At 50.7% G+C, this 19,188-nt stretch overlaps 1 protein-coding gene across 3 annotated transcripts; it reads right to left on the bottom strand.

Moving 5' to 3' along the window:
• Nucleotides 1-9,485: 9,485 nt before the first annotated feature.
• HMGB3 (high mobility group box 3) lies at nt 9,486-16,825 on the bottom strand. Of its 3 annotated transcripts, none has more exons than XM_043569775.1 (5): nt 16,804-16,825; nt 11,906-12,060; nt 11,639-11,778; nt 10,987-11,161; nt 9,486-10,518 (listed from the first exon to the last, which is right to left on the bottom strand). In XM_043569775.1, exons 2-5 carry the CDS (start codon nt 12,053-12,055, stop codon nt 10,375-10,377), a joined length of 609 nt encoding a protein of 202 aa, XP_043425710.1. In that variant the 5' UTR covers nt 12,056-12,060; nt 16,804-16,825; the 3' UTR covers nt 9,486-10,374. The 3 variants fall into 3 exon arrangements, with proteins under 3 accessions (XP_043425710.1, XP_043425711.1, XP_043425712.1); XM_043569776.1 differs by lacking the exon at nt 16,804-16,825 and adding an exon at nt 14,309-14,418; XM_043569777.1 differs by lacking the exon at nt 16,804-16,825 and adding an exon at nt 14,098-14,313.
• Between the last annotated feature and the right edge of the window lie 2,363 nt (nt 16,826-19,188).

Raw genomic sequence — 19,188 nt, 5'->3', positions numbered from 1 at the left:
TGATTAAAAAAAAAAAAAAACTTTTTTAGTAAGAGATAATGAACATACAATAAAGTGTATGAAGTCTTCTAACCTTAACTGTACCCCTAGACGCATTTGTATGTTTGTATGCACCTGTATATCCATCATTCACATCAAGACTGAATGTTTGCAGCACCCCAAAAGATGTCCTCATGTCCCTTCCCAGTACCCCATTCCCAAGAATATCCACTATTACTATCCACTATTTTTGCCTATTTTGAGCTTCATATAAATGGAATCATTTGATATGTATTCTTTTTGTGTCTGAGTGTTTTCTTTCAACATTATGTCTGCAAGATTCACTCATGTCATTGCGTATACCTGCATTTCATTACCTTTCATTATCACACGATATTCCACTGGATGAATATACCACAGTTAATTTTCTCTTTCTTCTGTTGACAAGCATGTGTGGTGTTTCCAGTTTGGGGCTGTTATGAATAGTGCCATCATGAACATCTTGTTCATGGCTTGTGGGTCTGGAGCCATTTCTACTGGTACACACACGTAGGAGTGGAATTACTGCATTGTAGGGTATGCCCATGTTTCGGGTTATTTTACAATTAGTATCTTTCCCAGTTTTATTTAAATAGCATTGACATACAGCACTGGGTAAGTATAAGGTGTGCAGCGTAGGGGCACCTGGGTGGTTCAGTTGGTTAGGCATCCAACCTTTGGTTTTGGCTCAGGTCATGAGCTCACAGTTTCATGGGTTCGAGCCCCGTGCTAGGCTCTGCACTGGTAGTGCGGAGCTTGCTTGGGATTCTCTGTCACCCTCTCTCTCTGCCCCTCCCCTGCTCTCTAGCTCTCGTTCAAAAATAAATAAACATTAAAAAAGATAAGAAACATTAAAAAAAAGGTGTGCAGTATAGTGACTTGACTGACATATATTGTGAAATGAGTTTAGTTAACATCCATTATCTCACACAGATACCAAAACGAGGCGGGGGTGGGGGAGGGATGCTTCTTTCCTTGTGATAACTTTTAGTATCTACTCTCTTAACAACTTTCAAATATAGCAAATGCTTCGTTTTCATAAACACTACCAAGCAGCTTTTCACAATGAATCTACCAATTTATACTCTTACCAGCAATGTTGTCTGTCTTTTTTATTTTAGCCATTCTGGTGGGTGTGCACTGGTAACTGATTGTAACTTTAACTTGCATTTCCCTGTTGGCTAATGAGCATCTTTTCACGTGCTTATTGGCCATCCTGACTTTTTTTTTTTTTTTTTTACGGTAGTCCTTTAATTTTCTTTATATAATCTGTTAATGATTATTTCTGTCTTTAAGCTTTTTAGTTTTTCTTGGGTCAATATTGGTACTTTATATTTTGCTAGGAAATCATCTTTTTTCCTCGACTCTTTCAAATGTATTGCCATAGAGTTTCTGTAACAGCTTTATTGAGATATACACGTGCCATACAATTCACCCATTTAAAGTGCACAGTTTGAGGCACCTGGGTGGCTCAGTCGGTTAAGTGTCCAACTCTTGATCTCAGCTCAGGTCTTGATCTCAGGGTGGTGAGTTTAAGCCCTGCATTGGGCTCTGAGCTGGGCATGAAGCCTACTTTAAAAAATAAAAATAAAAAATAGGGGCACCTGAGTGGCTCAGTCAGTTAAGTGTTTGACTTCGGCTCAGGTCCTGATCTCGCGGTTTGTAGGTTCAAGCCCCATGTCAGGCTCTGCGCTGACAGTGTGGACCCTGGTTGGGATTCTCTCTCTCCCTCTCTCCCTTTCTGCACCCTCCACTTGTGTGCTCTCTCTCTCTCAAAATAAATAAATAAACTTTAAAAATGAGCCAAGTGTCTAAGAATATTCAAAATGGCCTTTAAAAATAAAAAATACAAATGAAAAATAAAGTGCACAGTTACATGGGTTTTAGCATACAGAGTTGTGCAACCATCACCACTGTCTGATTTTAGAACATTTTAATTACCTGTCCCCTAAAACCCCATTAGCAATCACTCCCCCCATTTCCCCCAGACCCCCATTTCTCAGACCCAGGACATTCAAATGTCTATCCATGGGAGAAAATACATAATCTACAGTATATATACACAATGAAATGCAGTAGTCAAAATGAATGAACTAAAGCAACACAATGTGCATGACTCCTTGTGATGCAATTTTGTGTGAAAAAAATAAGCATTAAAAGATGCATATAGAGGGGTACCTGGGCAGCTCAGTGGGTTAAGCGTCCGATTTTGGCTCAGGTCATGACCTCACGGTTGTTGGGTTCAAGCCCTACATCAGGCTCTGTGCTGACAGCTCAGAGCCTGGAGCGTGCTTTGGATTCTGTGTGTGAGTGTCTCTCTCTCTGCCCCTCCCCCTCTTGGCACTCTGTCTGTCTCTCTCTCTCTCTCTCTCAAAAATAAACATTTATTTTAAAAATTAAACACAGAGGCATATAGAATGGTAGTACCTCTTTGTAAATTTAAATGCAACTGAAATTTTCTGACGTGGCTCTCAATGATTTCCACCTCCTGGTATTCATGCCCTTGTGTAATCTCCTCCCTTTGAGCGAGGGCTGGGCCTAGTAACTTGTTTCTAATAAATCTAACGTGGCAATTGTGATGGGATTTCACTGCTGAGATTAGGTTCCAAAGAAACTGTGACCTCCACGTTGCTCACACACCCTCTCTCCCTGGCCCTTCTCACTTGCTCTTCCTGAATGAATCAGGCGTCCATGTTGTATGCTGCCCCGTGGAGAGGCGCATGTGACAATGAACGGAGGGCAGCTTCCAACCAACAGTGGGAAACTAACCACTGCTTAGAATCATGTGAGTGAGCTTGGAAGCTATCCTCCTCCGCACAAGACTGGAGGTGACTGCTACCCTCGCCAAGACCTTGCACCAGAGCCTCCAGCCAAGTGGTCTGGATTCCTGACCCAAAGAGCCAGGAGATAATAAAAGTTGTTATATTTCAAGCCACTAAAGTCTGGGGTAACTTGTTATGCAGCAACACATAACGAATATACGTCTCATTAAAGCAAACTGCTTGTGAGAAACAAGCCAAAGAAAAGGAAAGAGAAGAGAAGAGAAGAGAAGAGAAGAGAAGAGGAGAAGAGAAGAGAAGAGAAGAAAAAAAAGAAAAGGGGCGCCTGGCTGGCTCAGTCGATTGAGTGTCCGGCTCTTGATTTCGGCTCACGTCACGACCCCAGGGTCATGGGATCGAGCTCTGTGTAGGGCTCTGTGTTGAACGTGGAGCTTGCTAGGGCTTCTCTCTCTCCCCCTCCTCTGCCCCTCTACCCAGCTCACGCTATCTTGCTGTCTAAAATATAAAATAATAATAATAATAATAAAGCAAACTGCTTGCAGTTCCCTGGTACTCACTATGCTGCTTCTTTGCTCTGGGCTTTTGTGTGTGCTAGTCCCTCTTCCCATCCCTCTTCATTTAGGTAACTGCTCGGTTTAAACAAATAGCTCCAGCTCCCCTCCTCCAGGAAGACTTCCCTAATTGGGCGCTGCCTAAATTGCCCCTCCTCCTGACTCCCTAGGAGCCCCCTGCTGACTTCTATTAGCCCAGTTACTGTATTTCAATTGCCTGTTTACTTAACTCTGCCGCCCTGTGCCTTCATTTCCATAGCCTCAGCCTCTAGTGGGATACTTGGTACTTAGCACGCATTTCAATAGGCAGGGTGGGTAATCACACAGATTTTGGAGTCAGCGGACATCAGTTTAAATCTACCCCCAACTATCTGTGTAACGTAACACAGGTCACTTAGCCTCTCTAGAACCTAGACCTTCTTACTCCTGGAGTAAGGAGGCGGTGAGCAGCCCCACAAAGTGCATTCCAGGCACTGCGCTAAGTATTTGATGTTCCCGCTACAGTCCCGTGCGGGCTCTTAGTCTTAGCATGATCTCCAATATCTAAATCAAGGTAGAAACTTTGGGGATTATGCTACTCAATTGGCTGCTTTTATTTCATAAATTAAATATACGCAGAAGAGGGTTTCTTGATATAGAAGTTAAAAGCAGTTCCAGCACAAGAGGATTAAAACAATTATGGCTAGCCCAATATTTTTAAGTGACATATTTCAGCCTTCTGCTAATGTTTCATCACTGAAATATCAGCCCTTTTTCATGTAAACCACTGAGGGTTTGGACAGAGGACAAAAGCATCATATGTTCTACACATCTTGCAATGAGAACTGTCAAATGTTGCAATCAACATTGCCATAGTATCACCGCTGACATGCTTCCAAAAGACTTTTAAAACAAAAACCCACCACAGGCCTGGAACAAAATACACAGCCTAGGAAAATGTGCATCTCATATGTCCTCTGTGGATTGAAAAAACCAACTGTGGCCTGAGGCCAACAACAGGAAGGCTCTTTGAGCTTTTCCTCAAATGCTCCCAGTTTAGAAACAGATTTAGAAGTGTGACTATAGAAAGGGGGAAGCCCCCTTCTAGCCCAAGGGATTTAGTTTCCCTCTGGGGAAATTTCTAGCTCTGACACTCTGGTAAGATCATACTATAGCAGACAGATCCTACCAGGGTGTCTGCTGGAGATTTCCCTGGGGGGGAAACTGATTAAAAAAAAAAGCCTGAAAAATGCAAATTCCAGACTAGTCCTAAAATGGAAAGACAGGCTGACAGCATGAATGGTCTGTGATTCCAAGTTACAAACTTTCCCTTGTGGGGAAATGTGAGCTTAGACACTGCTAACCCTTGAGACGATTCCCTCTCAAACCTGCTACTCCTCAGGGGCTCTCTATTTTTTAAAAAAGTCTGCTACCCCTCCAGTGCCCCAAGTGAGAGGAAAATAGACTCATTCTCAATTCCTCCTTCTTCCTCATCCGCCCCACATCCAACCCCTCAGCAAGTCCCCATAATCCTAAGTCTCTCTTGAATCCAACTCCTTTTCCTACCCCCATGACCACCACTCTTGTCCAAGCCGTCAGCGTCTCAGCTAGATAGACTCCAACAACCACCCTTTCTCTCACCTTCCCTTGCAGCTCAGGTGGAAACCATAGAATGCAGGTGACAGGTATGGAATTTAGCTTCCAGGCCTTATCCTAAATGCTGCTTTTCGGTGACATGGAGGTCACGGGTTGAAAATGGTGGCACCAGAAATGGAAGGAGCTGGGATCCCTGAGTCACAATATGGAAGGCTGCCAGCGACATATCTCCTTGGACTGTAATGCCAGTGAGATACAAACCTTTTCTTGTGTTAAGTCACCATGTTAAGAATTGTGTCAACAATTGAGGGTTGCTCTTTGTAGAAATTGGCTTATCCTAACATCCTGCTTCCACTCTTGCCCCTCCCCACATCTTCTTTTCTCCTCACAGATGCCTTTTTTCCTAGGAAAAAAGATGGTGAGGACCTAAGCTACAGCATGTCTCTAGCTCTAACACTCCAGCTCTCACGGGACTTAATAGATCCAACCATGGCACCAGAGTGGAAGATTTCCCTGGAGGGATACTGATAAGCAAAAACCCGCAAATGCAAGTTCCAGCCTAGCCAAAAGAGGGAATAGGAGAATTTAAAGATATTTACCTACATGCCCCTCATGAATGAGAAGAGGGGTGGGTCCAAGATATTTTAGTAAATACATTTGGCAGGATTTGGGAACTGACTGACCAACTGACTGTGGAGGGTGAGAAAAGGAGCCTAGGTGGAGCTCCAGATGGCAGGCTATGGTGAAGAACACATCTGGAGGAGATCATGAGTTTATGCCAGTACCACACTGTGTTGATGATTGTTGCTTTGTAGTAAGTTTTGAAATCAAGACTGAATCCTCCAGCTTTGTTCTTCTTTTCCAAGATTGTTCTGGCTATTCTGGGTCCCTTGAATCTCCATATGAAATTTGGGATCACTGTGTCAATTTCTACAAAGAAACCACCTGGGATTCTGATAGGGATCACATTGAATTTATAGATCAATTTCAGGAGTATTGCCATGTTAACAATCTTGTCTTCCAACCCATGAACATGGGATGTTTTCCATTTATTTAGGTTTTTAATGTCTTTCAACAATGTGTGGTACTTCCCCTCACACAAGTTTTGCACTTCTTTTGTTAAACTTATTACTAAGTATTTTATTTTGATGCTATTGTAAATGGGTTTACTTGGTTTTATTTTGAAATTGTTCATTGCTAAAGTATAGACATACAACATTGTTGTGTACTGATCTTGTATCCTGCAGTTTTACTCAACTCATGCATTGCTTCTGACAGTTTAATTTTTTAATGTTTATTTCGAGAGTGAGCACAAGTGGGGGAGGGGCAGAGAGAGAGGGAGAGAAGAATCCCAAGCAGGCTCCAAGCTGTCAGCACAGAGCCAGACTCAGGGCACGATCTCACCAACAGTGAGGTCACGAACTGAGTCAAATTCAAGACTCAGAAACTTAACTGACTGAGCGACCCAGGCAACCCTCTTCTGACAGTTTTATCTGGAAATTCCTTAGGATTGTCTATATACAAGTCCTGTCATCTGCAGATAGACCTAGATTCATTCCTTCATTTTCAGTCTGATGCTTTTGCCTTTTCTTGCCTAATTGACCCAGCTAGAACTTTTAGTACAATGTTAAGTACGAGTGGCACAACTGGGCATCTTTGTCTTGTTCCTGAATGTGGTGGGAAAGCTCTCAATCTTTCATTGAGTCTATTAGTTGTGGGTTTTCCTAAGTGTTCTTTATCAGGTTGAGCAAGTTCCCATCTATTCCCAGTTTTCTGAGTTTTTTTTTTTTAATCATGAAAGGGTGCTGCATTTTATCAATACTTTTTATCTATTGATGTGGGATATTTTTTCCTTTATTTTATTGATATTGTATCTCAGTTTCTTTTTTAAACTAAAATCTAGAGTGTCTGGGTGGCTCAGTCGGTTAAGCATCCAACTCTTGATTTTGGCTCAGGTCATGATCTCACAGTTCATGAGTTTAAGCCCCACATCAGGCTCTGCCCCTGCTTGAGACTCTCTCTCTGTCCTTCCCTCGTACTCTCTCTCTCATAAACAAAAAAAAAGCTAAAATCTTAGAAGGAGCCTCAAGATACGAAACAGTGGGGGGTTGCTCTGGTGGAAGCAGGAAGTGAAGCCTGGGTTCCACAGGAAACTAGCCAGGGTCCGAAGAAGACGAAATAGCCCTTGTGGCCGTCATCTAAAAGTCCTCATCGGGCCTGGCTCTGTCAACCAACTAAGCCCTGACCCTCAGCCTCAGGAGGCCCTGGTTGGCAGGGCTGGCTGACTACAAGTACTTAGTCACTTTATCAACAGCAGCTCATTAGCATCCTGCAAATTGCATATTTATCCCAGCACAGGGCTCCAGAGCCAACTCCCCCACTACCCCTCTGGCTGAAGGGTTGATCTAGGGGCTTTGGAATCCTCAACACTTGCCCTTTTTTGATGGTATCTCTCCATTAAAGAGTTCAGATTCTTGGTTACAGCAAACCTTGTACTTCTAAAACCTTGATTATAATCAACCCAAAATACTGAAGTTTGGTATCTCAAACAGATTGCAGACAGCCCACTGATTACTTTTTGGGAAGACTGATTAAGACACTTTATTACAGAAAATAATGCATCCAATGTCCCCAAATACGTTTGTGACAAGAACAGACACACAGGAGACACAGACAATAGTTGCTACATCACAGGCCTTGTTCTTTCCAAAGGATAAAACATCATTCAAAAATGGGGTGATGGGGTTGGGAGAGAGGTGGTTGGAGAAAGCAGGTACCGTCCTTTTGATTAAAAAAAAAAGTAATAGGTTGACATTGCAAGAAGCCTTAAGTGGTGACACCATCTACTTGTAACATCTCAGAGAAGCTACAGACCATCATACCATTGAGAGGAGCCACTTTGTGCTGGGGTGAAAACGTGGACCAAGTGGCCTTAGTTGGAATCTTTAGAACTAAATGCCTTAGTCAAAGATCACTCAGCACGGGGGCGGGGGGGGGCCGCACAAAAGTGTCATCCCCTTCCATAGCTGGCCTGTCTAGCTACAACCAGATAGTCACCACCTAGCAAGTTAGCTCTCCTTTGGGATTACAAGTTGAGCTTCTCTTCCACGTTTGATGAGGTTGACCAGTTCCCAAATCTTAGCCTGGTACATTGTATGTCAGGAGGCAGCAGCTTTAGCCTACGATGCCAAGCCATGGCTAGAGGAAAGCGACAAGAGCATGGCTGAGGCAGGGGGGCAATCCTGGAACAAGTGCCTCTGGGCAAACCTCAGGACCAAGGGTTTTTCAATTAGTGGTCGTTTTCTAGAGGAGCTAGAAAAACACATTTAGGACAAATGGTTCTGATGTGAAAAGGAATGGCTATGAATACAGATTACAGTTTGGGCCAGTGACCATGACCGTGACATACCCATGCGGGACAGGACAGGATGGGGAAGACACAGCCTGCAGAGGCATGCAAGTTTCCAAACAGTGAATTTTAAGAAAAAAGCTTTCTCCTGAGTCATGTCACGAAAACACTCCCGAGTGCTTCACAGCCTCAAACATAACAGAGTATTCATGCTAGGTGATACTAATGCTCACCCACAATATAGTTTCCTCTATTGCCAATGGTGAAGATGAGTCAGCCCTCACAAGGGTTTTCCACACCACCACTAGCCACCGTGGCCATCGCATCACCCCCTTCCCCAACTTGGACAGAATGTTCCACCAGCCACCAACATGAAATAACCACTGAAACACAAACTGAGCTTCTCCCAGGTTAACAACATGTAACAACCACCTATGTTTGCAATCAATGAACGCCAATTGGGGGCAGGCCGTCCAACTACAAATGTGACGCGTGTGATGCTTAGAAACAACTGATCCTGGCAGCCTGCCTGCAGTTCAGGTGCCCCGAGATGGAGCCTGCAACGCCACCCGCAGCCAGCTTCCTTGGGCTGTTCCGTTCCTTGAAGAGGTAGGAAAACAAATGGATACCACTCCCTACCCCACCACCCTTCCCCCCTCACTGGGGTCCAGTAGACAGAAGCGGTAACTGTGCAGGATGGTTGTTGTGGTTGTTGAGCAGAATGGTATTCTGCTACATGTACTGGGGGCAGGAGCGATGAAAGAAGAAGAAAGCCTGATCGATACACCATACCCTTAGGAGATTGTTTTTCGCTGTTTAGCAATGAATTTGGCCCACAGCACGGGGGGGGGGGGGGGGGGGGGGGGGGGGGGCGGGGAGGGCAGTGGCAGGAGGCAAAAAAAAAAAAAAAAAAGCCCTGCATAGTAGTCAGCCTCAATCCTAACCGCCCACCTTCCTGCACCTCTGAAGGCTGCTCTAAAATTTGCCTGGGTCAAGTTATCTTGGCTTCTACATTCAGCAGTTCAGACTTCATCTTACACCACTCAGACACAAACAAAATCATGCAATACCTTCAAGTAGCCTCTTCATCTCCATTCTAAGTAAGCTGGCCACATTCAGAGAAGATACCAGATGTGCAGGGAGGCTAGTCCCCAAATACAATGGAGGGGGTTGTTAGCTAAGACTGCTGGGAGTCAGAAATTTAGACTGTTATAGTAGAGAACAGTTTTAAAAATGTAATACTGTTTATTTAACTTCAAAAACATTTCGGCATTCTAAACATACAAAAAAATAACAGAACGTTGCAAATTGTGTTTAGTACAGAAGGTTCTTGAACTCTCATTGATGCAGTGGCTCTTCGCTTTGCTGACAATGAAGGGTTCTACGGTTTGTTTCAAAACAGTTTAAAACTACCGCACTTAACTAAAAAAGATCCAAACACTTCTCATGCCAGCTGACCCCCCCCCTTTTCCACAGCTAAGAATGCCAGCAGAATGCTAGGTCACTATATACAGAAACAAGACAACCTGAAGCTAAACAGATGCCCACTGCAGTGTCCACAGGCCCAGCCTCACAGTGCACGCCCTGAGCTACAGCCCCTCCAAAAGGCATCTTCCCCACAGCCTCAAGCCACGCAAGGAGCATCAATCAAGATTTTGTCTCGGTTGTTCTGTCCTTTTTTTTTTTTTTTTTTTACAAACTATAGATATGTACAGTTGAGAACTCAGGATTTCTAGCCAATAACCATAGAGTTAACACCACCTTACAAATTCAAAAAAGAAAATGCCAGAAACATCTTTAAATGCCTTGTCACACCAACAGCAAAGTGCACAGAGTGAGAACACGAGAGCCTTTTCATTTTAAAAATGTTTGGAAATATGTACAACTTTGATACAGTTTCAGGGTGCTCCAGACCCCCATGGCCGCTTCATGTAAACCACTGACAATTTCTAGAGCACTTTGAAGAGACTACAATATGACCATGACCCGATTGTGTAATTAAACCTAACGAGGGCAACAGACACGCCTCAAATAAGAGAGGTGTCAATGACGGCGCTCCCTACTCTAAGGTATTCACAAGGAGACAGATAAACAGTTTTTTTTATTCATCCTCCTCCTCCTCCTCCTCCTCCTCCTCTTCTTCCTCCTCGTCTTCTTCATCTTCCTCTTCCACCTTTTTCCGGGCAACTTTTGCAGGACCCTTTGCGCCATCAAACTTTCCTTTAGACTTATAGTCAGCGACATCCTGGAAGGAACAGGGACACATTCCAAATGAACAGACAAGCTCTCTCGCAGCCGTTTTAGGCAATGATGGAAACATGTCATCCCACCTCAGAGTAAGAAAGCAGGAATGGACAACACATACGACAGGGCAGCTATCTGAAGTAGGTTTTCAGATATATACAAATTTGGTTCTAAGGCGCTCAGATTTAAAAGTTAAGGGGTGTTCAACAGCACTACCAGGTCCTCTGCCCATGGCGGCCCATGTCATCAAAATTTTTAAGCCTGCCTGCAGTTGTCCCAAAGACCAGATTCTGTCAGAAGCATGAATGCCAGCACTTGCGGCCGATCTTGCAGGGAGACGGTCCCTCACGAGCTATGCTAACTACTCAGCCCACCGAAGCAACCTCACACCCCCCACCCACCCACACCCAGGGCGGCTGACTGCCCACCCGTCCAGCCTGGTAGCCCGGGGACAGCTGGTCTGCCTCACCTTCTCATACTTCTCCTTCAGCTTCGCTGCCTTGTTGTTGTAAGGCTGCTTTTCACTGTCACTTAAGTTATTCCACATCTCGCCCAGTTTCTTTGCCACATCTCCAATGGAGATACCAGGGTTTGTAGATTTGATCTTGGGGCGGAATTCTGAACAGAACAGGAAGAATCCAGACCTTGGGGGGAGAAAATTGTATACGTTAGATGAGAACCCACAAAAACGTGAGCTTAAGCCAAAAATCCCGTTCCTGAGCTCACATACTTCCTACCGCTTGGACACCCCCCTAATGTATGATACCATATAGACAACGTGACCAAGTGGTAGCTTCCAGAAGGTTTAAAATGCTTCAAAAATACCTGGTGCTTTCTCAGTCTCTCAGTTACTGGGAAAAGGGGAGAAAACGTGCCTAAGGACCCTGATGCCCAGACGGGGCTGCCTCCTTCCCAACAGAAAGGCCAACAGGCAACCAGAAGCACACAGCTCACAAATACTCAGCCTTAACGGCGGACTTCCCTGGCCCAGCCTTGTTAAAGCCCCAAGTATAGAATACTTTGCAGTGTATCTCAACATTTTTTAGGTAGTGTGTCTTCTTAAAATCTTTCAGGTAGAAGGAAAGCTCTTAACTGTTATCCTGAATCCTACAGTCACTTACGGTGGCCTTTTGGGGGCATTAGGGTCCTTCTTCTTCTTGCCTCCCTTAGCTGGTCCATAATCCTTCATTTCCCGATCATAGCGCACTTTGTCTGCCTTTGCCATTTCATCAAATTTAGACTTCTCTTTCCCAGACATTGTCTGCAAAGAACAGGCAAGATGAGTCCAAGAGGAAGAAAACAGCCCCATGGGGCTACTCTGGAAGTGAGTAACCCCCTGCATATAAAATCCAACTAAGACTACCTTGAAGGACACGAAAGAAAAGTACCTTCCACCTCTCAGAGCACTTCTTGGAAAATTCTGCAAAATTGACAGGGACCTCTGGATTTTTCTTCTTATGTTCTTCTCTGCACGTCTGCACAAAGAAGGCATAAGCAGACATCTTGCCCTTTGGTTTCTTGGGATCACCTTTAGCCATCCTGACTGTGATGGATGAAGGCAGAGAGACAAAGAAAAACAAATACAATGACTACCACAGACCTAGGAGACATACCAAAGGCAGAGCAAAATTTAAATTAACGTTGCCATGAGTAAGCAGCCCCCCACCCAATGCCTGATGCCACTGGCAGCTGAAGGCAGAGTCGGGAGGAAATCAGCTTCACTGTCGCTTGTCATTTAACTTTTGACCAGCATGAAGCGCGCTGGTTTGCGAGTTACTTCTCGAGAGCGATCAAGTTCTCCAAATGGAACCGACCCAAGTGGGGTGGCTGAGCGCTACATTCCGATTCAGAGCGACTGCTAGGCTTTGAAAACTACAACCACAAACTGGGAAGGGCGTGGAGAGGACACCTTTGTAGGGGTGCGGGTGGATGCCAGAAGCTTGAGACCAATGACTTAAGGCTAGCTGTCAGCTGTTTAACTCCTGTGTTACAGACAAAAATATGGTCACCGCTGCTACACGCGAGATCAAAGCAGAACTGTAAATAGGGAACATTTGAAATTTCACTATTGTTGACGCGTTTTTGGCTTATAAAAATGGCTTTTGCAAGAAAGGTGATCTGGCAAGTGAGCAGCTATCCCTGTACTAGTAGTTCAAATCCGTCACTTTGTCATTATCTAAAGGGGGAGGGGATGCCAAAAGGGCTAGTCTTGCTCATCTGTAAAGCGGAACGCATGTCCAGCCAGGAATACTTTCTCCAAAGTTTCCAAATAAAAATGCAGCTGTGGCGTGTCATCGTCCCTGTCCCACCCCCCCAGCTTCCCGCCATCTTTTCCTTTTCCCACACCCAAGGTCATCATGTAAAACTAAAGCGCTCCCCTTTGCAAGGACCGACCGAGGGGCTGCGTTAGAGCCCCGCAGTGGCTGTGCGGGTGGGGCGGGACGGGGCGCAGGGGAGCCCGGGGCTGGCAGCGGGCAGCCGGGCTCGGCCCCGTGCTGGGTCACCCGGACACCCATAATTCACCTTCCATTTTGTCAAAAGCTTCCTGATGAAAGAAACTGCCCCTGAAATCCCCCGCTGCCACCCCCGGGGGGCGCGCGGGGCCGGGGGCGGCGGTGGCAGCAGCGCGCCGAGGGCGCGGAGCCGGGCCGGCAACGGCGGCGGCGGCGGCGCCCGCCGTGCCTCCGAGCCCCGCTCGCTAAAATGGCTGAACCGCGCGCGGCCGGCGCAGGCGGCGGCGGCAGCGAACAAAGCGGTCCCGGCCCCGCCACCGCCGCCGCCGCCGCCGCCGCCCGCTCGCCGGCCCCCACCCCGCCCCGCCCCGCCCGGGCCGCCCGGGGGCGCGGGGCGGCGGGGGCCGCGGGCCGGACCCCCCACCCCCCCCGCCGGCGCGGGGCGCACTCCTCGGGATAACAAAGGCGCCCGTGCAGCCATGACGCTCGGCCGCGCCGGGGCCCGCGGCGGCGCCCCCGGCCCTCCACGCCGCCAGCCCCGGGTCCCGGACACCGGGGCCGAGGCCAGAGCCCGCTCTGGAGCCCCGCCCGCCCGTCCTCCCCTCGCCGGAGCTCAGCATCGCGCCAGCCATGTTAGCGGCGGCGGCGGCGGCGGTGGCGGTGGCCGCCAGCGAGCAGGCGACGAGCGGGGGGCGGCCGGCCCGCGCACCCCCGGGCCGCCGGGCGCTCCCGCGACGGCCATGTTAATGCAGAAGCAGCAGTGAAGCCCACGGGCCCGCGCGGCGCCCGGCCGAGCCCGGGAGCGAAGTTTGCCCGCGCCGCAGCCCCCGGCGGGCACCGGCCGCCCGTCCCCCGCCGAGTCCGTCCCGGGCCGGGGAGCACCCGGCCCCCTTCCCAGTGCCGCCGCCCCGCGCCGGGACGCGCGCCGCCCCAGCCCGCAGCCCGCAGCCGCCCCTGGGCTCGCGCCGCCGCCGCAGCTGCCCCAACATCTGGCCTCTGGGGTCCTCGGTCCCTCGGCCGCTGCCCTGGGGGGCGGGGGCAGGGCGGCGGCCGAGGGCGGCTCCCCGAAGGGGGGCTCAGCCCCGACTGCGGGGAGCTGAGGATGAAGCATTGAAAAGTTGAAACACCTGAATTGCTTCTTCCTTCCCCGCCACCTAGCAAGAAGGAAGGAGAAGGGGCGGGAAGGGCGCGGGGACGACAGGCAGGGGGAGGCGGCGGCGGGGTGCGCTCGCGGCGGCGCGGGCCGGAAAGTTGTGCGGGCTCTGCGGCGGCGGCGGCGGCGGCGACGACGGCAGCGGCGGCGGCGGCGGCGGCGGGCGCGGGCGGTGCGAAACGTACCTGTATTGTTCGCTAGTCTGGGCAGCGCAGGGCACGACGCGCGGCTCAGCGCTCCCCAGCCTCGCGCTAGCTGCCTCCACGAGAGCCGCCTGATTGGCCAGCGGGCTCCGCCGTTTAAAACAGCCTCCTCGCCTGGCCATTGGCCGCGGGCCTCATGCATATTAAACAGACGCGGGCGCCCATTGGGCGCGACCGCTGGGATCATTCATTCAAACAGAACAACCCGCCGGCGCTGGCTGCTGAGGCAAAACAGAGGAATAATAAATATTCTCGCTTTTCCACACCGCCCCCCGCCACCCCTTTGAACCGAGCTGGGATCTCAAAGGACTTTGGAGGGGTGGCCCCGCCATTCCCGGAGGCCTCGGCCTCTGGCGTGGGAAGACGAGGTCGAGTCCGGCTGCTCCAGCCTCTGCTCCCGCCCCTCTGCGGCCTGGGCGCCTCTGGCCCGGTCGCCTGGCCCCCAGGCAGCCCCTCAGCCCCGGAAAACCTCCAGGGACCGAGCGGCAAGGGTCGACGGTCCTCCACCTGTACCCAGTTTCGACACGGCTCCGCGGCGGGGACCCTGCCTCAGTTCGCTGGCTCCTCATTGCAGGTGGAAGACAGCAGCTCGCTCGCCAACACCTCGGGATATAGGCGCTAGGGCCATGCTGCCCCTCCCGAAGGGGACCGGACTGCGCTCCTACGGATCGCGCTGGGCTAGGCTCTCTGCACTAACTTCCAGAAAGTCGATTTGTGCCTGCATTCGCGGAAAGGGCGAGCTAGGTGGGCTAGAGGAGGAAAACGGAGTTTGGCAAAAGCAGAGAAATTGTGAGACATTGTAGTTTTGTGGGCAGGGACCCCCTCTCAACTGCCTCAGTTCAGGCCCACATTCCCTCTGCTCTTCTGATAACACACCCTGGTGAAGAATAAAAGTTGTTGGAATAAATGAATGGGCTTTCACTTGGCCTTGGCTTTGCCACTAGCTGGTGATATGGCCTCCAGCAAGTCACTTCTTTGCAGGGGGAGGGGTCAGGCAATGGTTTTCAAAATGCAAGGGGTGTTTGGAAGTGCCCCATGACTGGGAGTCCTTGCTGGAATTTTATAAGAGAAGGGGATGGCCAGTGATGCTAAATGTTCTGCACTGCACATGACAGTCACACACAAGAAAGTCATTTCCCACTCCAAAAGCTAGTATCAGCCTTGTTGAGAAATATGAGGGCCCTTCCCTCTTTGAGGCACCACAAGCTTCCTGGAAAGAATGGAAGAAAAACGAAGGATGAGGAAAAGGAGCACATTTTAAGGGCTGAAGTTTGGAGAAAACAATGTAAGAGGAATCATGAGCTTTTCTATAGGAATTTCCCTTTCTAAAGCACTTGAGCCAAGATATCCAGCTATTTATAATTCACATATTTAGAAATGAGACCCACCAGAAGATGAGTGTTCTAAATGCCGTTTCCAGAAACTGTGTCTGAGTTTGAGGTGGGTAAGGGAGCTGACTTCGCAAGTCATGTTCCTTGCTACCCCCACCCAGCTCTTGCCAGCTCCTCTGAGCCCCCTGGGAAGGCCTGAGCCCTTGCATCTGGCACTGCTAGGCTTCCATCATTAGGGATCCAACTGAGACCAAAACACAAGGTAGTGCCACTTTTGACAAGAGCTGACAAGCAACAAGTCACTTCCCCAGGTCCCCAATTTAAAGACTCTCAGGAATGCAAACATCTTAAGGCCACCTGGTCCAATCCTTTGCCTTGTCTTGTTAGAGCTAGCTGAGTGGTTGCCTACCTTCTGCTTGTATATCTCCACTCCTGGGGAGCTTACCACCTCACTTTGGGGCTGTCTCTTCCATCTCAGGCAATCTCTGAGCCTTGGGGTCACCATCCTGCACATATCACAATTTCTTACCCTTCAGGGATTTCATGGCAGGCCAGGTGTCTTCTCCAGGCAAACGGCTCCAGGCTCTACCACGATGCGGTTCTCAGGGTCCAACCTGCCCAGACCACTCCCTCCTGCCCTGTCTCTGCCATTCCCAGAGGGGAGCAGGGCCTCCACATGTGATCTGACCACTGTCTCCCCTCCTCCAGAGTGCCCTAGCCTCTCAATGTCGTTAGGCCTTTCAAGGCCCGAGATGTGACTTGGGGTCTCAGGTGGGACAGGAGCCTCCTTCTGATCCAGCCACTGCCTGGTGTACTAGCCACATCGGGAAGCTGCACTTAGCAGCTGGCAGGTACCAAGGTGGGGGAACCAGAGTGGTCAACCTTCAGAGCCCACAAGGCACTACCTGGGGGGCCCCTGGGTGGATAGTGAGGTTCACATTTATAAGCAGAGGCAACTCACAGACAGCACATGTATACACACTCCCACCAGGGCACACTGAGGGCATTCCCAAAGACAGCAGCCTGAAGGCCCCGTCTAAAAGAGACTGTACAGTAAGTGGTGCCCAGACACCACCCTCAAGACCCATTCTTTCCCACCCCCCTGCCACAGCCCTGCCCATTGGTCTCCTATTTCTGTGGACATACTTCGAATGATTAAGGGGTTCGTATTCTTCAAAGGAATGATTTCCATCTCTGCTCCTGAGAAAGTTCCTCCTTCTATCAAGCCGAAGCACTTGTCCAGAAGCTAACGCCTATGGACACTGTCGTTAGAACTTCACAGAACATGATTATGACATGGCTGAGTGAGTCAGAGATCTGAAGATGGTTGCCATGGTTTCCTGCTCCTGCTGCCCCCCCCAAATGCACATATCACCCCAAGTCTCTATGTCCTACCTCAGCAGAAACTCATAATTCAGTTCCATGTTCAGAAGGGGGGTGAAGGGATGTGGGGGTGGGGCAGAGGCAAGGTCCTGGGTTTGGGGTCTGTCAGTGACTTTGGGTTTGCTTTTAGCTATGTCACCTCACCTCTCTCAGCCTCAGTGTCATCTCTCAAAGGTGATCTGGCCCACCTATCCACCCTAGCCACTGTGCAGTCTGCTTGTGAGCGAGGTGCCTGAAGGTGGTCTGCTTGTCATCACCACCTGGGAAGGGCTAAAGAACAATCTGGAAGTTGAAAAAAGTGACCAAAAGTCAGGGGTGCCTGGGCATGGCCTGGACTCAGGGGGCCGGAGGCAGCATGCCTCCTCTGTCTGCAGCAAAGCCCAGGGCCACGTGACTTGTAGCTCCAACTGGTCAAGGTGATGGAGGGCACTCTGGGCCTCTTTCTGCCCTGGCCGGCACTGGAAAGCACTTTAACCACATTAATCACCTCAGAGGCCCAGCACCAGGCCAACCCCATCCACAGAAGGGGAACCTCAAACCAGAATCCCCTAAGCTGCTTGGCTGCCTGGGAAAACCTTGAAAGTAAATAGGAAATAGGGAAAAGTGTGGCAAATGCTGTTTAACGGGGTTTTCAGTTCCTACCAACTCAAGGCCCCCAAAAGATTAAAGACAGTCCTCATCATTCAACAACAAAAATGAAAGCCTAGTCCCCTACCTTCTTCTCCACTCCTCCCCTACTGCACCACCCTACCCCCAGGTCTTCCTGGGGTTGCCCAAGGCTTAAACGCGGCCTCCGCGAGGCTCAACCTGGGCAGCCTCCTTTCGAGAATTCATTCAAGTGCAGCCAGAGTGGATACGGGGTGGGGCCAAGTTTTAGAATCTTTTAAAATATGTTAAGGGTACTGCTGTGAAGATCCTACTGGAAGCCGACCCTTTCAGGAGGGGTCTAAGAGCCTTTGTAATTCAGATCTTCACAGGTAGGGAGTCTTTAACGGCAGGCTCCCAGGCCCTCCCTGGGGCCCTGCCCTACCCTGCTCACCCCCCCCCCCCATCTGGTTCCGGGCCTGGAACCTCCCGTCTCCCCCTCCCCCTCTGCTCTTCGGTGGGAACTGCATTCCAGCTGGACTTTTTTTTTCCCTAGGGAGGAAGATGTTCTCAGAGGTGGTCAGGGTCTCCGGCTATTATAAGTTATTGTAAGTACACAGCTGGGCAGAACCTTCGGGGACCGCTAACCCAGCCTCCTCCTGACGCAGGGGACTGCACGGGAGTCCACAGGAGTCACGCCCGGCGCACCCTTAATAGCCCAGCCCCACCGTGGGCGCGCCGGCCACAGGCGAGCTGGCGGGGGGGCGGGGGGATACGGGAAGGGCAGCCGGCTGCCCCAGGAAGCAGGGGCTCCTGGCTCGGGAGGCCTGCCCTCGCTCTCCCGCCGCGACGCCACGCGCAGGTCTGGCCGCCGGGGCCTCCCGGGCCGCGGCGTGCGCGTCCCCGACCGGTGCGGCCGGGGTCTCGCCTTCCCCGGGCGGCTCCGGCCCCTGCGGCGGGAGCGCGCGCCTGGGCCACGACACCGGAGACGGCAAGTGGGGCAGCAGCGGGAGGGTGGCTGGCCGCCGCCTCCCCGCCCGCCGCCTCGTGGGGACGCGGCCCTGGCCACCACGAGCCAGCGGCCCGGGCCTGCGGGCGAGACGGGCCTGGCACGCAGGGCCCCTGTGCCCTCTAGGCCCGTTCCCGCGAGCGCGCTCGGGGCCGGGGCCGGGGCTGGGGCGGGGGCGGGGGCGGGCCGCGGCGCCCCAGCAGCCACGGGCCGGGCCGGCCCCGCGAGGTGGCCGCGCCGCGGGGTAGCGGTCAGCACGGCGCCCGCGGCTGCTCCCGCCTCCCCGCCCCCACCGACGTCGCGAGGCGTGGGAGACCGGCCCTTCAGTGCCTGGCCCGAGAGCTGCCGGGGCAGACTCTGACTCAACTGAGCAGCTAATGGGCCGGGACCCCCTGTTCGGGGAAAGGTACGAGCTGTTTCTCTCCAGCCGGGCCGCAGGGATTCAGGCTCCGAAGGGGGGGGGCGGGGAGCTGAAGACTGCCGCTCTGAAAAAATGCCACTGGAGTTGCTAGTTTCTGAAATGCACCCCGTTTCTTCTTTCCAGGACTGTTTCC

Source organism: Prionailurus bengalensis, chromosome X, assembly GCF_016509475.1.
Source record: "Prionailurus bengalensis isolate Pbe53 chromosome X, Fcat_Pben_1.1_paternal_pri, whole genome shotgun sequence".
Lineage (NCBI taxonomy): Eukaryota > Metazoa > Chordata > Mammalia > Carnivora > Felidae > Prionailurus > Prionailurus bengalensis.
This window is presented reverse-complemented; position numbering and strand designations above follow the sequence as displayed.

What these genes read in the sequence shown, in the direction of transcription:
- HMGB3 (XM_043569775.1), bottom strand. Translation starts at nt 12,055, where the DNA reads ATGGCTAAAGGTGATCCCAAGAAACCAAAGGGCAAGATGTCTGCTTAT. An exon ending in AGTGCTCTGAGAGGTGGAAG is followed by an intron (nt 11,779 to 11,905) that starts GTACTTTTCTTT and finishes TGTTCTTTGCAG; the next exon opens with ACAATGTCTGGGAAAGAGAA. An exon ending in TGAAGGAGAAGTATGAGAAG is followed by an intron (nt 10,519 to 10,986) that starts GTGAGGCAGACC and finishes TGTTCCTTCCAG; the next exon opens with GATGTCGCTGACTATAAGTC.